The sequence below is a fragment of the Musa acuminata genome, chromosome BXJ2-5, assembly GCF_036884655.1.
Source record: "Musa acuminata AAA Group cultivar baxijiao chromosome BXJ2-5, Cavendish_Baxijiao_AAA, whole genome shotgun sequence".
Classification (NCBI taxonomy): domain Eukaryota; kingdom Viridiplantae; phylum Streptophyta; class Magnoliopsida; order Zingiberales; family Musaceae; genus Musa; species Musa acuminata.
In genome coordinates, this window is record NC_088342.1 from 6,311,624 (window position 1) to 6,333,326 (window position 21,703).

The window sequence follows — 21,703 nt, forward strand, 5'->3', positions numbered from 1 at the left end:
ACAATGACCGAACCACTCTAAATTCTGGTTTGTTTGTTTATTTGTGTAATTTACATTACTGCAAACTTCCTTAACCTTCGCTTTGCACTCTTACAAAAGCTTTCAAGTTCAATATCTTTCTGAAACAGATTGAATCGAAATATTTTTCGGAATCAATGATTTCTTTTGCTGCACTAATTCGCCCCCCCCCCCCCCCCCCCCTCTCCTCTTAGACATTTTGACTTGTCACCACCTGAATAAACTATCTATGACTCTTAGACATTTTGACTTGTCACCACCTGAATAAACTGTCTATGCCTTTTTGTTGATGACAAAGGGGGAGAAGTTGTCACCACCTGAATAAACTATCTATGGCTCTTAGACATTTTGACTTGTCACCACCTGAATAAACTGTCTATGCCTTTTTGTTGATGACAAAGGAGGAGAAGTAGATGAAATCTCTTATATTGTGTTTACTTTGATGTTATAATCTTATGTTGCTTACCTTGATCTTGAAATTTTATGCTGAAAATTTCTATGTTATTGTGATCTCTTCAATGCTGAAAATTTCTGTGATATTATGATTTCTTTACCATACAAATGATGCAATATCATATTCTTAATATTGTGAACTTTTGAATGTCACACTATAATAATGATGATATTTCATGCAAGTAGTGATGAAAGGCTATGCCGAAACATTTTATCATGCATGAAGTGATTGTGCATTTAATATCCTGATGACTTGAAATTTTGATGATGCACAATGCATGTGATTTCTAATTTCAATCAAAGCTTGAATTCAAGGATTTAAGTTTGTATGGCATATAGATAGGGGAGTTAAGATTAACACATTCACCAATTGGTTGTCATCATAAAAAAGGGGAAGATTATTGAATCTCGGATTTTGATGATAAAATCAATTGGTAAATTGTTTGACTTAATCTATGTGTTGAGATAAGTGTACAGGATTAGCTACGATGGTAGTAAGGCGTAAAGCTGATGATGGGTCGGAGTCGAAGATTCGGACGATGTACCGGGACCTTGCCGAGAGCTCATTTAAAGATCGTCGAGAGTTCGTTAGAAGATCATCGAGAGTTCGTCTGAAGATCGCCAAGATTTTGTCGGGAGTTCGCCGAAAGCATGCCGGAAGACTCGCCGAGAAGTTCGTTGGAGGATCGCCGAGAGAAAAATCGACATAATGGACTAATTGCTTGCCTTAATCGTAGTTAGAACATTAATTGAGTTAGGATTGGGAGGTGATCCTACTAACTCAGTTATGGGCCAACTGGGCCCTTAATAGGGCTGAATTGGGTCGGATTAGACAGCCCATTCCGTACTTGAAACCACGGTCGGCGGTGGCATCGCCTGGTGACCCAGTCTCCCAAGTGGTCTGGGCGGTGGTATCGTCAACAGTTAATGCAGTCAGGCGGTGGTACCGCCAATACCTCGAAATCTGGGGATGTGATACTTTTTGTCTCCAATTTTAAAGTCAGGGCCTATAAATACCCTACCTTTTTCTGCATGAAAGGGCACAAAAGTATTTAACATATTCTTGAATCTCTGGGGTGTTAAGTGTTGTAAAAGTGAGAAAGAGTCCTCCCCTCCCTCTCTTAGCTTTGTAAACATCCGAGAAAGAGGAGTGAGGCTTATAAGGGTTATCTCTTAAACTCGGTAAAAGGAAAAAGAGCTATAAAAGGTAGTTAGTCTTCGCCTATTGAAAGAAGGCTATTAGTGGACGCCCGTGACCTCGACGGATGAGGAATCGAAAGTGGACGTAGGTCACAACAACTGAACCACTCTAAATTCTGATTTATTTTTCTATTTGTGCAATTTACATTACTGCAAACTTCCTTAACATTCTTTTTGCACTCCTACGAAAGCTTTCAAGTTCAATATCTTTTTGAAACAGATTGAATCGAAACGAATATTTTTCGGAATCAATGATTTCTTTCGCTGCACTACCCCCTTAGACATTTTGACTTATCACTACTTGAATAAACTGTCTATGTCTTTTTGCTGATGACAAAGGGTGAGAAGTAGACAAAATCTCTTCAATTGTGTTTACTTTGATGTTATAATCTTATGTTGCTTACCTTGATATTAAAATTTTATGTTGAAAATTTCTATGTTATTGTGATCTCTTCACTGCTAAAAATTTCTATGATGTTGTGATTTCTTTACCATACAAATGATGTAATATTATATTATTAATATTGTGAACTTTTGAATGTCATAATACAATAGTGATGATATTTCATGCAAGTAGTGATGAAAGGTTATGCCGAAACATTTTATCATGCATGAAGTGATTGTGCATTTAATATCTTGATGACTTGATATTATGGTGATGCACAATGCATGTGATTTCTAATTTCGATCAAAGCTTGAATTCAAGGTTGTGAATTCAAGTTTGTGTGGCATATAGATATGGGGAGTTAAGATTAACACTTTCACCAATTGGTTATCATCATAAAAGAAGAGGAGATTATTGAATCTCGAATTTTGATGATGAAATCAATTGGTAAATTGTTTGGCCTAATTTATGTGTTGAGATAAGTGTGCAGGATTAACTATGATAGCAATAAGGCATAAAGCTGATGATGGGCCAGAGTCGAAGATTCGGACGATGTACCAATTGATTTACCGAAGAGCTCATCTGAAGATCACCGAGAGTTCGTCGGAAGATCGTCGAGAGTTCGTCGGAAGATCGCTAAGAGTTCATCGGAAGCATGTTGGAAGACTCACTGAGAAGTTCGTTGGAGGATCGCCGAGAGAAAAATCGACATAACGGACTAATTGCTTGCCTTAATCATAGTTAGAATATTAATTGAGTTAGGATTGAGAGGTGATCCCACTAACTCAGTTAGAAATTAACTGGGCCCTAAACAGAGCTGAATTGGGCCGGATTGGACAATCGATTCAGCATTTGAAACCACGACTAACGGTGGCACCACTTGGTGACCCAGTCTCCCAAGTGGTATGGGCGGTGGTACCGTCGACAGTTAATGATGTCAGGCGGTGGTACCATCGGAGCTCGGTCTCTGAGCTTTGTCAAGCGGTCGTATCGGCCAGACTAAGCGGTGGTACCGCCCAGTGTCAAGTGTTAGGCGATGGTACCGCTAGTACCCCGAAATTCGGGGATGTGACACTTTTTTACTCCAATTTTGAAGTTATTTGGGCCTATAAATACCCTACCCTTTTCTGCATAAAAGGGCATAAAAGTATTCAACATATTCTTGAATCTCTGGGATGTTAAGTGTTATAAAAGTGAGAAAGAGTCCTCCCCTCCCTCTCTTAGCTTTGTAAACATCCAAGAAAAAGGAGTGAGGCTTATAAGGGTTATCTCCTAAACTCGGTAAAAGGAAAAAGAGTTATAAAAGGTGGTTGATCTTTGCCTATTGAATGAAGGCCATTAGTGGACGCCGATGACCTCGACGGAGGAGGAATCGAAAGTGGACGTAGGTTACAACGACCGAATCACTCTAAATTCTGGTTTGCTTTTTTCTATTTGTGCAATTTACATTTCTGCAAACTTCCTAAACCATCTCTTTGCACTCTTACGAAAGCTTTCAAGTTCAATATCTTTCTGAAACGGATTGAATCGAAAGAAATATTTTTCGGAATCAACGATTTCAAATAGGTCATGACACACGAAAACTAAGTCATTCAGAGGTAGTTTTGCTCATTCTTGTGAGCGATCGCTCTATAGCCTTACAAACTATTCGTGCTCATAGTTTTCAAGCAAAAACACAAAAACAAAGCAAAACATGTTGTCAAACATATGTATAAGCAAACAAAAAGCGACGAATGGTCCTTTGACGAAGGTGTTGCAGGTACGTGACGATCGTCTGTGACACATTGAAGCAAACTATTCATGCTCACAGTTTTCAAGCAAAAACACACAAAAACAAGGCAAAACATGTTGTCAAACATATATATAAGTAAACAAAAAGCGATGAATGGTCCGTTGACGAAGGTGTTATGGGTACGTGACGATTGTTCGTGACACAAACTTTTCTCTTCATGTCCTTCCCTTCGGAGGTTTTGGAGACCTTGGACTACTCTGTCTTGCTGAACAAACTATGCACTGTACCACCATTATGAACGCACTTGCTAGATTATGACTCTTCGTTAATACAATCTCACTGCACTTTTCAAGGCCTAGCAACATATTGAACTTACTACACACTTCAACCTCCTACGAACGATCCTTCTCATGTTGAAGATAAAGTTTTCATACTCTATGGCACCGAGTTGCGGTCAGTTTGGGATGTCTACGGACAGTCTATCGTCTGCATACAAGCCCTTGCATAACTACTAAATTCTTTGAGTTAGCAATTCCCCTCACCTTTGTGAGTTTTGCATAACTTTTTTAGTTGTTGAGCAACCTATCCCTCGCACGACCTCATCCTTTACCAAGCGCTCTGCTTGCCTTGAGTACTATCATGTTTGGTTGCCAATGTTGAGCTATGGCTCGAACTCAGTAATCCCAACCTTTGGCGTTGTGTTTTCTCAACTCGCTTGTCCTCGTGGTGTCACTCGTGTAAAGGATTAGTCATTCTTCTGAATACCAATACTGTATGTCTGTTTCTTTAACCAACTCCTTTCCCTATGTCTCTATGCTTGTTTACCTCAAACAGTTGCGCGTACTGGCTGCCCTCAATGTAGCCCCGTTAGGTCCCCTACGTTTGTATGTTAAGTATTTCTAAGTATGCTTATTTTATTCTAATACCATCTATCATGGAGTTAGTTAGTTTTGCTTAAGTTGTATGACACCCTTATGTGTTTGTCTATAAAGGGTTAGCCTCCCCGAAACCTTTTATGATCTCTTAAGGACCTATAAAAAAAAAGAATTAGAGGAAGCATTTTTCTCGGATCCTCTAAGTAGACATTTCAACAAACACTTGATAGACAATGCAAATTACAACCATAAACTTCACAAGATCTGAACGGTCACACGACAAATTACAACAATGCAAATTTCAGGATAAGTGCTCACATGACACTGCTGCGGAATAAGGTAGCAAGCCAGTAGACACTACTCTAAATGTCCAACCAATCATGTGCCACATGGATAGCTCCAAGGTGTTGTGCTATCTAATACTTTACACCACTCTGCAGAGCTAAAAAATCCTAAAATAATTATTTGGATGATTTGTTTTTGGATAGTTTTGCTTATGTCACACAACCTGCATTTACAGGGCTAAAACAGCTACAAAAGTCAATTAAAATGAGACTGTCAAGTCTATTGTAAACCCTCTTTACATGTGCAAAGTATGAATAAAATCAAAAAATATAGACATACATAAATATTACATCAAACATCATTTATATATATTTATTCATAACAGTAAAACAATCAAATACTTTGAAATACTAAAAAAAAAAAAAAAGAGTAACTGAGGTGATTGAGCTTTCTGAAAATACGAAAGTAGTGGATCATGATATTCAGTTAAAAGCATCAGAAAATTACGCTTATTCTGTCCCAGATACAGGAAAGAAAGACTGTCTTGGACAAAAAGTTTTTGGCTCTGAAATTAGCTCTCAGGATTTTTTTCTACCAAGGCACATTATTGGGAGCAAACGAAAGAAGAACTAAGATGTCTTCAGGATGAGATTAGCACTGCATTGTTAAAGAAGATTGTTCGAAGTCCAAGCTCCACGATGCAGAAACTCAAAGGAAGGAAACGGAAAGAGTGCTGTTGGTGATCAATAACTTGGACGAAGCATCCGAACTGCTGAAGTCCGAGGAGGAGCGAATTAAGTTCTCAGCTGAGATGAAAAAGTTAAAGACGCAGCACCTGGCTGTGGTACAAAATGAAAGTGTAAGCTTACTGAGGAAAGCTGAAACAATTGATACTAGGATCAAGAGCTTTGAAACTGTTTCACATAGTGAATTGGTCTCGCTGCAGGAGGCAGAAGTTGTGTTGCAACAGGTGGTGGAAGAGAAGATCAGAGTCACTGAGACGAGAGAGGATGGGAGGTCTGAGCTAACTAGAAAAGCTGTTACTCGAACTGCCGGAGTGTGTCTTGCGATCGGACTTAAAAGAACAAGAGATTCGGATATGTGATGAAGCAATGCAACAGGAATCAAGAAGCTCGGAGGAGATGAGAGCTGAAAGTGATGGCAACAGAGAAGTTAAATCAGTTGCTGGTCACTGAAATGAAGTTTGCTCAGGGTATGTTTCTAAGAAGCTAGAACCGGAAGCTAAGCCATGCCCAGATGTTTCTGGAGGAAGTGTGTCTTGCGATCGGACTTAAAAGAACAAGAGATTTGGATATGTGATGAAGCAATGCAACAGGAATCAAGAAACTCGGAGGGAGATGAGAGCTGAAAGTGATGGCAACAGAGAAGTTAAATCAGTTGCTGGTCACTGAAAATGAAGTTTGCTCAGGGTATGTTTCTAAGAAGCTAGAACCGGAAGCTAAGCCATGCCCAGATGTTTCTGGAGGAAGTGTGTCTTGCGATCGGACTTAAAAGAACAAGAGATTTGGATATGTGATGAAGCAATGCAACAGGAATCAAGAAGCTCGGAGGAGATGAGAGCTGAAAGTGATGGCAACAGAGAAGTTAAATCAGTTGCTGGTCACTGAAAATGAAGTTTGCTCAGGGTATGTTTCTAAGAAGCTAGAACCGGAAGCTAAGCCATGCCCAGATGTTTCTGGAGGAAGTGTGTCTTGCGATCGGACTTAAAAGAACAAGAGATTTGGATATGTGATGAAGCAATGCAACAGGAATCAAGAAGCTCGGAGGAGATGAGAGCTGAAAGTGATGGCAACAGAGAAGTTAAATCAGTTGCTGGTCACTGAAAATGAAGTTTGCTCAGGGTATGTTTCTAAGAAGCTAGAACCGGAAGCTAAGCCATGCCCAGATGTTTCTGGAGGAAGTGTGTCTTGTGATCGGACTTAAAAGAACAAGAGATTCGGATATGTGATGAAGCAATGCAACAGGAATCAAGAAACTCGGAGGAGATGAGAGCTGAAAGTGATGGCAACAGAGAAGTTAAATCAGTTGCTGGTCACTGAAAATGAAGTTTGCTCAGGGTATGTTTCTAAGAAGCTAGAACCGGAAGCTAAGCCATGCCCAGATGTTTCTGGAGGAAGTGTGTCTTGTGATCGGACTTAAAAGAACAAGAGATTCGGATATGTGATGAAGCAATGCAACAGGAATCAAGAAACTCGGAGGAGATGAGAGCTGAAAGTGATGGCAACAGAGAAGTTAAATCAGTTGCTGGTCACTGAAAATGAAGTTTGCTCAGGGTATGTTTCTAAGAAGCTAGAACCGGAAGCTAAGCCATGCCCAGATGTTTCTGGAGGAAGTCATCACCACTTGCTAGCATTGTTGCATTGTCTGATTGATACAAAGTTCAGCAAAAGGAGATTAGGCAGCTCATTCATCTTTTTGCCACAATGTTGGCTTTCTAATCCACCTTTCTTGTGTTTCTTTTGTCTTGTACAGACTGTGACTTTCTTTAATGAACAGTTGTATGGTGTTTAATCTTTAATGAACAATCAACCATGATAATTGACTCTTGGAGATACAGATGTTTTGACATCTCTTGTTTCTGTGCAAGCTACAGTTGGATGTTTTGCATGTTCCATTTACGGTACACAACCAAAGTACATTTAAGTGATTATTTTAAGAAATAAATAAATGCTTTTAATTGAACATAATATAGAATTTATATTGCATATTAAGAAGGCTGAATTCCTTCAAAATTTTATTCTCTATTTATATTTTCTTACATAGAGTTCCACTCTCCCTCCTCTTTTTCCTCTAATTCAAATTGGTTTAAATTAATGTTATATATGCAATAAAATAAATTCTTAACTTATATATTTGAATTAATAAAAAAATAAAATAATCATATAGAAAGAACATAAATTTAATGAAACATTAAATTGAAGTTAAGATGTATATTTTATGTTACATAATTATAATATTTCATTAATTTTATTTTTTTATTGAATTAAAATATATAATTAAGTATTAGGATGTATGATATTCATTTAATTCGATTTGGAAGAAAAATACTCTCAACTTTTTTAGAGTATTTTCGTCCTTTTCAAAGCAAAAAAATAAAAATCAACACCGAAAAGTAAATTGGATGTTAAGTGAAAAAACCTAAAATAAATCTCTTTTCTAAGGTATTCACCATAGTATTAAGAATCAAATCAAATAATATCTTCCGTAAACTATTACTATAATAAATACATTTGATTTTATAAGGTGCATTTGAATATATATATATATATATATATATATATATATATATATATAGACTCAAGTTGACAATATCTGGAAATACATGTTATTTTGCAATCCCATCAAATCTTAATAGTCTTATATACTTACAACTCAATTTAGTTTTATTTTTGCTATTAATAAATAAATATTCTATCTGTTTATTTGTACGTGTTTCCCGGATTCCTACGCGGCAGGCGCGCCTCTGCTACCCCACGTCTGCCTGTGTCGCCGTCGCGGATTGTTTGCGCCATATGAGACAGGAGGCACGGTTTTTCCTCTCAGAACGATAGGTGGAGCCCGCCCTGAGTCGTTTGCTCTGTTGTGTGTGAGTGTTGTGTGTCCCCTGACCCGGAAGGAACAGGAAAAAGCAAACTTCTCTTCTACGAATGCTTTTGTGTATCTCTCATCATCTATTTTCTAGGGTTTTGAAAGATTTTGAAGTCTGCTCCCTCCACTCCGCCCCGCTCCCAATTCGATACCCCATACTCCAACCTTTTCGCTCGGAGTAGTGCTTGCTCTCGTCTTCTCCCCGTCGGCGGTTGCCATCCTCTTCGGCCAGCGGCGGAGGGTGCCCCCCTGACGAACACCGGGCAGCGACGGGATCGGCGTTGCCGCGGGCGGTGATCGTGTTTTCCTCTGGAGGCTATCTCGGTCTCCATGGACCCCCAGAGCCACCCGCCACCCCCTGGCGAACCTTCCGCGGCCGCAGCCGGAACTTGCGCTTGTGACTGCCGTTGCTGCGGTCGTGCCTCCCTCGACTCCGACGCTTGGGTCCCCTCACTGAAGCGGAGGATGGACGAGATGGAGGCGGCGACGCCCTCCGTCTCGCCTGCTGCCGTGGATGACGGCGTTGTCAGGGTGGAGATCGCGGACGAGGCGGCGGCCGTCTGCGGCCACCTGCAGTCGATCCAGGAGCTGCGTACGGAGCTGGAGGAGGAGAGGAGCGCGGCGGCGTCAGCCGCGTCGGAGGCCATGTCGATGATCCTCCGGCTCCAGCGCGAGAAGGCCGAGGTCCAGATGGAGGCGCGCCAGTTCAAGGGCTTCGCCGAGGAGAAGATGGCGCACGACCGGCAGGAGATCGCCGCCCTCGAGGACCTCCTCCTGAAGTATGACGAGACCATTCTCTCCCTCTCCTACGAGGTCGAAACCTACCGCCACCGCCTCTTCAGCTCCGGCATTGGTGTTTCCGATGCCCCTGCATCCGAGCCAGAGTCTCCAGATGAGGCCACCACTGCCGACGCCCAATTCGACTTCTCATGCGGCGACTACCCTCCATTAAGATCCACCTTGTCCGCCGACGATGCTACTATCGACACGTACAAGTACCCATTCGGGGAGACCCCCCGTGAGCACCTCAATAAGCTCGAAGCACGCATCTCCCAGCTCGAACGGATGCCAAGCTGTGGCCAAATGAGTAACGTGGTAGACAAAATGGTTGCCATGGGGCATTCGCCTCACCGGCCGATTCATATTAAGAGACTCTCTGTTGACAGCTATGGTTCAAGCCTGGAGTTCAATAAGGGGGAGGAGTTCCCAATTACCATGGACCTTTCTTCTGATTGTGGTGTACAGGATGACATGAGCGACAGGGTATATACAATAGACACAATGCACAAGGCGGCTGAAGACTATGTCAGCCTGGCAAGGGTGGTTCATAACGAGAAGGATACGAATGGTAGTGACGAGGAAGCAGAGATAAGAAACCTTCGCTTGAGGCTTGAGGCTCTCGAGGCAGATAGGGAGTCCATGAGAAAGACCTTAATCTCTATTGCTACTGATAAGACTCAAGTGGTCATGCTGAACGACATTGCTCAGCATCTCCACGATGATGCGTCTTCTGAGAAGATTGTCAAGAAACAGCCTTTTCTCAAAAGGTTCTCACTCATGTTAATCATTAAGGTAAACCACGTTAACTTTTAGTGCTTATTGCGATTGATCTAAAGTGCAACTATGAAATCTTCCATTGTTTTATCAGAAAAATATGATTATGCCTTTGTTTTATGAAAAGCATGTTTATGCCATTATTAGATATTCGAAATACTATAGTTTTGGGATGTCAAGTTTAAAGCAACAGCACGAGCCTTGCTTAATACAGGGCATTTGATTAGCGTGAAGAGACTTCAGAAGAGATAAATGGAAATGTGACATAGGAGATAAAATGATGCGAAAATGGAAACACTGGAAACATTAGAAGTATATATGTTTTTTCAATTCCTTTCTTGGATTTAAATTGCACTACAGTTAGATTTGTTTACTTTACTGTAAAATTGAAGCTACTGATGCTTTAATTTGGTCAGCCAAGTTTGACACACTCATATCATCAGGATCGTAAACTCTGGTATTCATGATAAGTTTTTGTAGTAATTGCGGGGTACAAGGGCACATTTTCTGATTAGGTTATACTCTGCAACAATAGTTGCCCATGGTATTGCAAACCATGAGTTCAACATGTTCTATGTGTCATTTTGCTTCTACTGAAATTATCTTTAACATTTGTTGAAGAGTCTGAAAACACATATTTCAGTTAGATATGTGGAAGACTACTACCCTGGGACATCAAATGGAGATCTAAAATGAATAGTTTGCAGTACACTTGGCTTGAAAAAGGCTATGAAGTTTGATATATGATAGAGCAACTAGCATTTGCTTAGTCAGTTGTATCGCTATGATTCTATTGCAACTCTTTGCTTATTTGCTGCCCTTCCTGATTTTGTGCCGTCGTGCAGGCTGCGGTATCATTTGTGTTTCAGAGAAAGAGATCATCTCGAATCAGGCAAGTGTTCATGTTTTTGCTTAAATTTCTGGATTATGATGATGTCAAGGATACTGAAGAATGAAAGATGCTAACTGTTGTTTGAATATTATCAGGTATAGTTTTGGGCTATCAGCAAATAATGCTGGCTTGCTGCTGCTTTTGGACAGGGCTGCTCGAATGAGGCATCAGAGATTTCTTACGAAAACCCAAGGAGAGCTTCCAACTTTTCATACACAGCCCAAGTCATCATCTCAGCATGTAAATTCTTAAGAGAATCCGAGTGACATTATCACATTTTCCGATGGCATTCTTTCCTGGTTTAATATGATAATGTTGGTAAGAAATATTAATTTTCTTTTATGTTAATTATTTGTATTCATAGCTTAGGCATGGAAAGACTTTACCTGCATATAAAATTGTGGTAATTTAGTATCTGGAGACATTTAACTGTCGTGCATCTACTTTTTTTTTTTTTGAGTGGATCCCATTTTGATGGAGGTGATCTATTATTATACTTGTTACATGATAAATATTGACTGCTAGAATTCTGCGGCACACGATATAATTTATTACAATTGTTTGATTGACTACTGCCACATTGTTTCCCTTTATGAGATCCTAATGTGCACGTTGTTGGTAGTTCAAATTGTATTATCTCGGTTCACTTTGCATGATTAAGATTGATTTATATAACTTGATTGATTTATTATTGTTAACTTTAACTTTAAGTCTCATGGAGTATTACTGTTAACTTCATATTAAATATTTTAAATTAATAGTTGAAATTGTCTTTTTACCTATCATTTTGTGGTGTTATGAATTTTATCAATGCAACTGACAATGTTATAACAAATGTTAGATTTCTATGAAAACATATTAGCTTTTAAACAGTGATACATGCATAGATGGGAGTCAAGATTAAAGAAGATATCCATCATCCACAATCAAGTAAACAGAAAACACTTAGCAATTAATGATATTTTTTCATTTTCTTTAAAAGAACAAGGACAAATGTCTCTTTCCTGTATAGTTTACATGGAAGACACTTGAACCTTCTTATTAGGTGACAATGTCATTCAAAATATATTGCTTATCCATATCCTTGGGACTCTAATTTAACATCCTCATACAATTTAAAACCAGATATTCTGAGTTTATTAACAGACCATTAAGCTCCCAAATAGTATCTTCATTGCAAAGAGGATCAACCATAGGATCAATTTTTTCCATAGTAGACTTGTGCTGGTTACAAAATTGCTTCCCTCGGTGTGTATATATAATGCAGCAGCATCCAGCATTTACGATCTCATACATACAACATTGATTGAGCTCAAGATTCGTGGTGTTCAAAGAAGTTGGTATCAGTCCTTTGTTGAGATATGATACTTGAGTTCCAATGTTTCATCAACTTTACCTTCCGCTGAAAGATGGGTGAATAAAGAATTACATGCCTCAAGATCAGGTTCCCAACCCTCATCTTTTATCTTTTGTGTCCAATCTAATTTTGTTGTCGCATTCCTCGACAAACAATGCCGGCGGAGAATCATATTACAAGTTTCCTGATTAAGTTGTATTTGCTTGTCATGAAGCTCCAACTATAGCTTGTCAACCATTTCCATTCTGCCAATCAGACACAATCCATCTATCAATCCATTGTATATCTTTATCTCAGGCAAAAATGCCTTTTTTAACATGAAATCCTTTAATTTAAATGCTTCCATGCGTAGGCGCTGCATCAGATTATCGTAATGACTGATATTTGGATGATGCCCTCTTGGAACCATTTTTATGAAGATCTTCAAAGCTTTTAACCACCAACCATATTCACAAAGAGACTCCACAAGTTGTGAGCTATACATGAACTTCCTATCCGACCAACCCACCCTCATGTGATTGAACAGAGAATTTGCGCAAGCAGGCCTCTCTTGCTTGCACAACTCTTTGATCAAGAGATTTATAGTATAGCTCTCTGGCTTTACCTTGATGATATCAAGCATATGATTGAACAGATAGCAGACCATTTTCATGTCTCCTTTCTCGCAGGAACCTTTGATCAAGATATTAAAAGTGTCCAAATCAGGTACACAGTCTTCCACTTTCATCCTAGAGAAAAGGCCTCCCTTGTTTTCATCATAACATTGAAGGTTTCGGTATCCAAAGCATCAACTCTTCTATCAAGTATTTGATGGAACAACAGCCTACCGGATTCCTCTTCTCTTGATCGAACCAACTTCTCCAGAAGGATACTACAAGAAGTTACTGAAGGATTAAATCCGCGATCAATCAACTCATTCAACAAAGACAGACCTTTATCGGATCTCCCAACACGAGCCCACTGGTGCAGAACATAATCATAATCTGCCGGTGTGACATCAAAGCGGAGATGTATCATTTTACGAAGCAAAGAGTCGGCGATTGAAGCATGCAAAAGGGATACAGTCTGTCGTCAAAACCACAAGAGTAGCCGAGTAGGTCAGGTCAGACTGTCATGCTCGAAACCTTGAAGGTTGTCTAACCATGCAAAACACTTGAAGGCTATGTCAGGTTTCTTGATGCCCTTGAGGACTTTGAACAGCAACCGAGGGGGTGATTCCAGAGGCAGAAGCAGCACAGAGCTCGTTAAGCAACACATCCCACTTATCTGTCTTCTCGAGAACAGCCGCTACACTCCGTACCAATTCATTCGTAGATATTGATTTATCGTCTGCCTTGAGTTGCCTTTTCTGCCTTCCCGAGTAGTTTAAGAATCCACTTGCTTTTGAATCCATGAGCTTGACAACCAAAAACATGCACTTGACAATGCAATGTGAATCTGTGGCACCACAAAACTCTCTTGGAGAGCTCTGCTTTGGATTCTTTAAAGATGGAGATGGTTGAAGGTACCCCGATTTCTCTGAATTGATATTTTGGAACAGAAAACTCGGCTCTAAACAAGGAAAAAGCTGTAGAACCAAATTGGGTTTGTCCATATAGAAGAAAGGGACTGCAATGACATCTGAATTGGAAGATGAGCATTGCCAAATATGCTTCTCAGAATTCCACCTTTTGCAGTATAAAAGGCTTACCTTGTTGCGCTAGGGATCGTGATTCTTCAGAGCCCTCTTCCGAATGCCCTTCTCCGCTCAATCTGTTCCGTGTGTACCGAGCTCGTCATCATCAACGTTAAACGTGCCGTTGATTCTGTGATTGGAGTCACGTCGGCCGCGGTCGAATAGTTGCGGCGTTCTCATCGACCTACATCAAAAGATCCGACGAAATCAAATCTGAGGCGATGGCCGTTCAGAGTGGCGTGTAGGCGGTGGTGGACGAGGTCGCTCGCGGCGCAGCACAAGCGCCGCTACCACCTTCTGTCCGGGAATAGCCTGCAGGTGGTGGAGGAGAAGATTGCAATCGCCGCTGCTTCCTTATCGAGGGATGATTTGTAGAAGAGGCGGGGAGGCGGAGACTCCGAGGAATTGGGCTCTTTGATTCTTTGTCCATTAAACGGGTCGAGTCGGGTCGGGTCGAATTGATCTGGTTCGTTGTCCATTAGTGGGCCCATTTGATCCGCATGATATCTAATTTGGGCCGACTTCAACGGAGGCCCCTCTAAAATCCAATAGTTAAATATTATCCAATTAATAAGATGATTTCAATATATCGACAAAAATTTTGCAACAGCAATCATTCACGGCCACTATGGAGGATTCCCGAGGTGGCCGAGGTGGGGCCCGCCCTTGTCGTGGGCCAGAACGACGTGACGGCTACGGTGACGGGCGAGTGACAGATCTGCGGGATCATCGCGACGCTTCTTCGGAGCTCCACCAAGTCGAGATCCGACCCGTCTGATCCCTCGAGAAGATCGGATTTAGATCCGCCGATGGCCGCCACCCACATCACCGTCAGCATCCGACCCGGGACTGCCGCTGAAGTCAACATCTTGACTGCCGACACTCGTCCCACCAATAGATCTCATCTTTTCGAACCAATAATTCTTCGAATCGAGCTAATTTGTCTACAAATATCAGTTTATGTCTTTGACCATCAGAGATGAAATTGACTTCGACTAGGATTGTGTCCTTTTACAGCCACTTCGTCAGATGCTCATTCATTTCATATGATCAAATTCTTTCGGTAGGTTGCAGAAAATATCTGATGACGACGATGATGATCAAACTCTGCTCGGGTACGGACTTGATCGGATGCCACCCGACCCGTTTCGGCCGTAGCACCCATTGATTCGTTCTCATGTAAGGCTGTAATAATTCTACCTCGCGATTCACGTGAATATAACTAACAATGAGCTCCCGCAGCTGTAGCCTTCCGGAAATGAAAAGGTACACGTCGACAGCCTCATACGTGGGTCCCTATTGGCTGTCGTGCGAACGAAGACGCAGGATCGGTGGCCCGCCCGCTGTCGGGACTGCTGTCGCGGATACTGACGGCGTATGTCACGACCTCGCTCGTGTAGCTATTCATCCGAACAGGTAACTTTGGTTATTAATGTATTATCCTCTAATGTAAGCCGAAAGCAATTCGTATAGAAAGAAAGCATTAATTGATCAACCTGTTCATACGCACATAAAATAAAGCTACACGCGTTTCGCGTGTTCTATTCTTGAAGGGGACATCTCACCCGGAAGAATTGTAGAATTAACCCTTTTGATCCAGAAAACATCTCCCCGTCGTGGAGAATGACTTCGTGCCCCGACTTAAGTCACGGGTTGTGATTTCGTTCGAATCAGGAAGTGCACGTAAGGACTATTTCTGTTGCGATTCGTGCGGGTTGGCGACCGAGTTGATCGAGAGGCCGACGAATCCATCAGTCTCTCTCTCTATATAGCCTCATACTTGCCACCATCTCAGTGCCTTCTACTGAGCTTACCACAATGGCGACCGGCATGGTGGAGAAGAAGGTGGACGACGACAAGGCTGCGCCATCCATCATGTGCAGTTTGCCCATCAAGGAGATCCCTGGGAGCTGCAACCACTCCCTCGTCTCCCGCATAAAGACCCGCCTCGAATTCTACTACAAACAGCGGGAGGAGGAGTTCTTCCGGTCCCGCATCGCAGCCCATGGCTCCACCGTCTTCCGCCTCAACATGCCGCCGGGGCCGTTCATGGCCGCAAACTCGAGGGTCGTTGCGCTCCTGGACGCCAAGAGCTTCCGGGTGCTGTTGGACGTGTCCAAGGTGGACAAGAAGAACGTGCTCACCGGCACCTTCGTGCCCCCGGTCGCCCTCACCGGCGGACACCGGATGTGCGCCTACCTCGACCCCTCCGAGCCCGACCACGCTCGGGTGAAGCAGCTGGTCTTCAACCTCGTCGCCGCCCGCAAGAACTTCTTCATCCCGGTCTTCCGTTCCAACTTCGCTGTCCTCTTCGAGGCGATGGACGCCCAGGTGGCCTCCGCCTCCGGCAAGTCCGATTTCAACAAGCTTAGCGACGCGGCCGTGTTCGACTACTTCTGCGAGGCCTGCTTCGGCGTCCGGCCCTCCGCCACCGCCCTTGGCGCCACGGGACCCACCAAGGCCACCAAGTGGCTCTTTCCGCAGATCGCCCCGCTTATGACGCTGGGCCTCCCCACACTGCTGGAGGAGCTCTTCCTCCACACCTTCCCGCTGCCCTCCTGTCTCTTCTCCTCCGACTACAAGGCCCTCTATCGGTACTTCGAGTCCGCCGCATCGTCCACGCTCGACGACGCCGAGAAGCTCGGCCTCAATCGCAAGGAGGCCTGCCACCACATCCTCTTCGTCGCCATCTTCAACGCCTTCGGCGGCTTCAAGGCGGCGCTCCCGGGGATCTTCGGTTTGGTGGCGGAAGCCGGCCCTAGCCTCCACTCCCAGCTCGCCGAGGAGATCCGATCCGCCGTGGCAGCGGAGGGCGGAGAGGTGACGCTGGCGGCAGTGGAGCGGATGGAGCTGACGCGCTCGGTGGTGTACGAGGGGCTGCGCCTGGACCCGCCGGTGAAGTACCAGTACGGCAAGGCCAAGGCGGACCTGATCATCGAGAGCCACGACGCGGCGTACCAGGTGAAGAAGGGGGAGATGCTCCTCGGCTACCAGCCCTGCGCCACGAAGGACCCCAAGGTGTTCGGCCCTAACGCCGACGAGTTCGTCGCGGACCGCTTCCTGGGGAACGCCGGGCGCAAGCTGCTCGAGTACGTGGTGTGGTCCAACGGGCCGGAGACGGAGGAGCCGACGGTGGGCAACAAGCAGTGCGCCGGGAAGCACCTGGTGGTGCTCGTGGGCCGGCTGCTCCTGGTGGAGTTCTTCCTGCGGTACGACACCTTCACAGCCGACGTCGGAACGGTGCTGCTCGGAAAACAGGTCAACGTCACCTCCCTATCGAAACCCACCGTGCAGTCCTAAGTTCCTCCTCCGTCTCTCTACCCTATCACCGCTTCACCGAAATAAGTTCCAATAAATTAATGTGCTTGGTTTTTTTTTGTTTGTATATTTGTCGTTTGCTGATTGGTCTTTATTTTGTATCTTTCCAATATATATTTTATATGCAAATATCCAAAGCCACGCACTTTGGTTGGATTTATATTGTAATACGAATAAAGCGGACATGATCTCACATCCAATCAGAATAAAACACGTATCCTTCAGCATGAGATGGACGGGTGATATCTCGGGAGCTCATGTCATGTTCCAACGAATAGGGATTGGAGTGTTCGTAAGTGTCATGCACGAGCGTACGATACATCCATTTGTCCTCGTATCTCAAGTCATGGTCTGAGGCGAGACAACGCAGTCCCGTGAGCTGGTCCCTCGGAATGTGGCAGCCACTTGCGTCGATCACATGCTTCGCTGCTGCACCCATCACATCCATTAAAGTCAGGGATTTTTATCTAATGAAAACAAAAAATACTGTCTTTTTATAATTGGATATAATTACATTATTAATTCAGATTAGAACCCACAAAAATGATTCAGATCCAGTCAAAACGTTCTTTAGAGATAGAGGCGTATTCCACAAAAAAAAACCCTTCAAATAATTTAATTTGGATGATTAATGAATGAGTCGAGACATTGATTGATATTATCATAGATCATCTGGCTCTCATTAATTATGGAATGATATGATAATGAAATAATAACTTGCTTTAACGTCACATAAGTCATTGAATTGTATTATCCTCACAAAATAATGATTTGATTAATGTGTCGATCAAACGGATGTGATTGAATTGTATCAAATATAAAAAAATCAAATAATAATAAATCCTATCCATACATTATAACATAAAATTATATTTCATTCAAAATATATAATTAAAATAAAAAATTTATATAATTATTAGAATGATGATTTATCTTATCAGTTTATATTATATCCATGTGTATATATATCTAGTCGTACCAAATATATCGACGCAGAGCATATTGATGTATTATCGATTTTCTATCGGACTAACATGTATTATCTGAATCGATCCATTAATAAAATAACATGAGGGTAAAATAATATCTTAGACTTTCTAAACATATTTTACAATCTTAGCGTAAAAGTACAGTGTAAATTGATCTTTTATATATGTATGTGTTGTTTCCAATGCTCTCTTTTTCTATGGAAAAATTATAAACTGTTAATGCCAGCGGTAGGTGAGATCTGTCGTGATTTAGATTAATAAGATAATTTGGCTGTCAATATCTTGATGGATCGCATGGGCCGTACGTGTCTCTCAATTATTATACCTACTATTCCAAATGGACCCCTTTCCACCTGTGGCCGAGTCCTGTGTAGACCACCAAAATAATTGAAGTGATGAGGTCACGCACGCATTCCCAAGAGAGGAGATGGTGAATAAGGAAGAGAACAACATTTAGCTACAGTCTTTTGTTGACGGAATGAATGACGACCTTAACCTGAAGTTACAATCTTTTGTTAGCTTAGAATTAAATATCACTACAAAACGTTGACCAAATCGTTGGCAATTCAAGACTAATAATTGGAGATGTCCTTAATTCACATTTGTTCGTGGAACATCCAATCGAAAAGGGAAGCGTCCCACTGCTGTCAGAACAAAATCGTCAACGGAGTCTATCGAAAATAGCTTTCCACATTAAATTTGCGCAGTCACCTGAATTTTTGCACTGAAACTTACACCGAATGTCTTGTTTTTAGTATTTGTCCGATCGTGTTTTTCATTGTCCTATCCTTTTTATCAGCAACTTGATGTTGATTTGATTTCGTCGAAAAAAATATATTATAACGAAATAATTTTTTTCTTCTTTCTGTATCAAAGATAGGTTCGTCATCAAAATATCAACTTGATATCAAAATCACGTATCAATCAAAGCAGTATAAACAGTAGGATAATAAATCTTAATATGAAAAACTCAATACGAAAAAAATCACAATATAGTAATCAATTTCAAACTTCCACTAAGAAACTATAATAATAACAGATTTATAATAAATCTTCTATAAAATAACAAGAGGATCATAATAACATCAATATCATATATCTTGATTCAAAAACAATATAGATCCAAAAAAAAATTTTAGGTCTTACAAAATAAGTATAGCAGGAAAATACTTCGGTAAACTGCATATCAGCACCATTAAGATTGTAGAGCTTATTGTAAAAATTTTTCACATATAATTTTGATCAAAACTGACAATATTTAACCTCTAATTATTAAGAAAAAAATTTTAAAATTCTAATTATATCTCATTGCATATCATCATCGTTCGCTGCACACACTCGTTCACTGCCTTCGTGTCTTTTTTTTTTTTATTTTAATTATTAATTTGAGCTCAAAGATTCAATTGTCCGATGCACGCCCACAAGCTGGACCCAATAATTTTGATGTCTTGATCTCCGAGATAGAAATATTCACTGCATCAATCTACATATATCTATAGCACCTAAATCCGAGAGGATATAAATGACTCTCTAATGATCTTCCCACACGGCAAAACCAATTTGGTCACCTCAAGCGTGACTTCTAACTCCCTTATCGTGGAATGTAATTATTGTGTTTGTGTAAATGCCAATCTCATGGTTATCAATCTCCATCGCCACAACCAAGAATTCTTCTTCTTCTTCTTGCTCTTCTCCACTAAAAGCCATGGATTTGTACGGCCTACATGAGAAAGAGTTACACCCGTCTTCTTCTTATTCTTCCTTTAGGTGTTTTACGTGTTTGCTAATTGCTTGCCTGTGGCATATCTTCTTCAGAGGCTTTCATGGTGACGGAAAGGGCATCAGTTAGCTTGTCTTTTATGGATTCATGCACATTTAATGATTGTACCATTTATCTATCTGTCCATCAATCCCAATCATGCAGTCCTTCTAATCATTAAAACCATAGTACTCTTACCATGTGAAATTGGTACATAAGACTGACATAGCAAGTAGAGTCAGTAGAAGATGCAGATCATGAGAATTGCAGGGAATGCAAAATTAGTATATCACAGACTTGGGAATTATATCATGCTAGAAAGAAGCTGAGGTTTAGTGGTAGAGAACCATATAATTCAAAAGAACTACTGAAGGCAATGATTTCATTTTCTGTAAGTATGTACAGTTTTGGTGGGACAATTGGCTGCTATATGGATCTCTGGGAAAGAGAAGATGCTGCTGATATACTTTGCAATCAAAAGTTGCTCATCTGCAAACCAATGATAGCTTGTTTCTCCCACTGCTTTGTTCCTGCAAGCAAATTCCAGTTGGGTAAGAGTCTTCAGCATCTGAAATCTGCAGCATATGCCTGAGATTCCACTCTGGATTTTCTTCCCAGGGTTCCAATTTTTCCATATCTAAAGCTTGGAATTTCCTTGGAAATAAGCTCTGATCTCTGACACACTTGTTGCTCCTGCTTTCGAGCAAGTTGATGACATGTTCTTTTGCCCTGTCACTCTTTACATTTGGAAGGAACCACAAAGAGTTGTATCAGATTTGCAAACCAACCTCCACCCAATGTGATTCGAAATGGTTCTTTGGAAGATGATGCTCTGGTAACTTGACTGTCAATGGCAACATGAAATTTGTCTGCTATGATTCTAATTCCAGCTTTGCTATTAATCTCAGTAGGAAGGGGCATTTCCAACTCTGTGAAGGTTTGGATCTATTGCTCTAGTGATGCAAGGAGAATGTTCTTGATGTAGTAGAAGAGGAGGTGACATGGTTGGTCACTCATTGTTAGGGGAAAAGGATTGGTGAATGAGGAAGGCAATGGTAGCAAGTGTGAGTGTACTACAATTGGAGAGGAAGCCTTTAGGTAATAAGTTCATCTTGGGCTTGCTTTCTTGCTTGCCAGTGTGCAAGCCCATGAGAAGGTCAAGTCACCTCTTTTGTCATGTAGTTTAGCCATATGATGTTCTGATTTAGTATGCCTTGAAACAGGATTTCTCTTCCATCATGTTTTCAGGGAAAGAGAAGTGTGACATGATGAGAGAGAGAGAGAGAGAGAGAGAGAGAGCAAACTGAAGAAACATTTCTCATTTTTATTCTTGTCTATTATGTTATGAAGATGACCAATGGAAATGATGAACAGACATTGCAATTTGAGTTGCTTTTGCTCATATTATGCTCTATTTCCAAACCTATATTGTCTCTTTTCACAAAGGGAATATAATTATTACAATTTCTGTCACTTAAAATAAATAAATAAATATATATATATATATCTCAAATTTTTTTTCCATTACATATATTTTTAAAATATTTAAATATGGCACTTTTGTTAGCAAAAGTCCAATAAATTAGATATTAGTGAGTGTTG

General features: G+C 41.4%; 2 protein-coding genes and 1 long non-coding RNA gene across 3 annotated transcripts; 2 read left to right on the forward strand and 1 right to left on the reverse strand.

Annotated features, from left to right (window-relative positions):
- The first annotated feature begins 8,636 nt into the window (after window positions 1-8,636).
- LOC103984409 (myosin-binding protein 7) lies at window positions 8,637-13,164 on the forward strand. Its single transcript, XM_065108321.1, has 4 exons — window positions 8,637-10,129; window positions 10,957-11,003; window positions 11,099-11,321; window positions 13,029-13,164. Exons 1-3 carry the CDS (start codon window positions 8,888-8,890, stop codon window positions 11,253-11,255), a joined length of 1,446 nt encoding a protein of 481 aa, XP_064964393.1. The 5' UTR covers window positions 8,637-8,887; the 3' UTR covers window positions 11,256-11,321; window positions 13,029-13,164.
- On the reverse strand, window positions 11,336-14,421 carry LOC135612252 (uncharacterized). The gene is made up of 2 exons (XR_010486863.1): window positions 14,051-14,421; window positions 11,336-13,927 (listed from the first exon to the last, which is right to left on the reverse strand). It is a non-coding gene; the product is annotated as an uncharacterized LOC135612252 (long non-coding RNA).
- A 1,412-nt stretch (window positions 14,422-15,833) lies between these two features.
- LOC135612253 (allene oxide synthase 2-like) lies at window positions 15,834-17,513 on the forward strand. Its single transcript, XM_065108322.1, has one exon. It carries the CDS (start codon window positions 15,854-15,856, stop codon window positions 17,333-17,335), a length of 1,482 nt encoding a protein of 493 aa, XP_064964394.1. The 5' UTR covers window positions 15,834-15,853; the 3' UTR covers window positions 17,336-17,513.
- The last annotated feature ends 4,190 nt before the right edge of the window (window positions 17,514-21,703 follow it).

Coding starts and splice junctions, on each gene's coding strand:
- LOC103984409 (XM_065108321.1), top strand. CDS start 8,888: ATGGACCCCCAGAGCCACCCGCCACCCCCTGGCGAACCTTCCGCGGCC. Junction 10,130..10,956: donor CACTCATGTTAATCATTAAG/GTAAACCACGTT, acceptor GCCGTCGTGCAG/GCTGCGGTATCATTTGTGTT. Junction 11,004..11,098: donor AAGAGATCATCTCGAATCAG/GCAAGTGTTCAT, acceptor GAATATTATCAG/GTATAGTTTTGGGCTATCAG.
- LOC135612253 (XM_065108322.1), top strand. CDS start 15,854: ATGGCGACCGGCATGGTGGAGAAGAAGGTGGACGACGACAAGGCTGCG.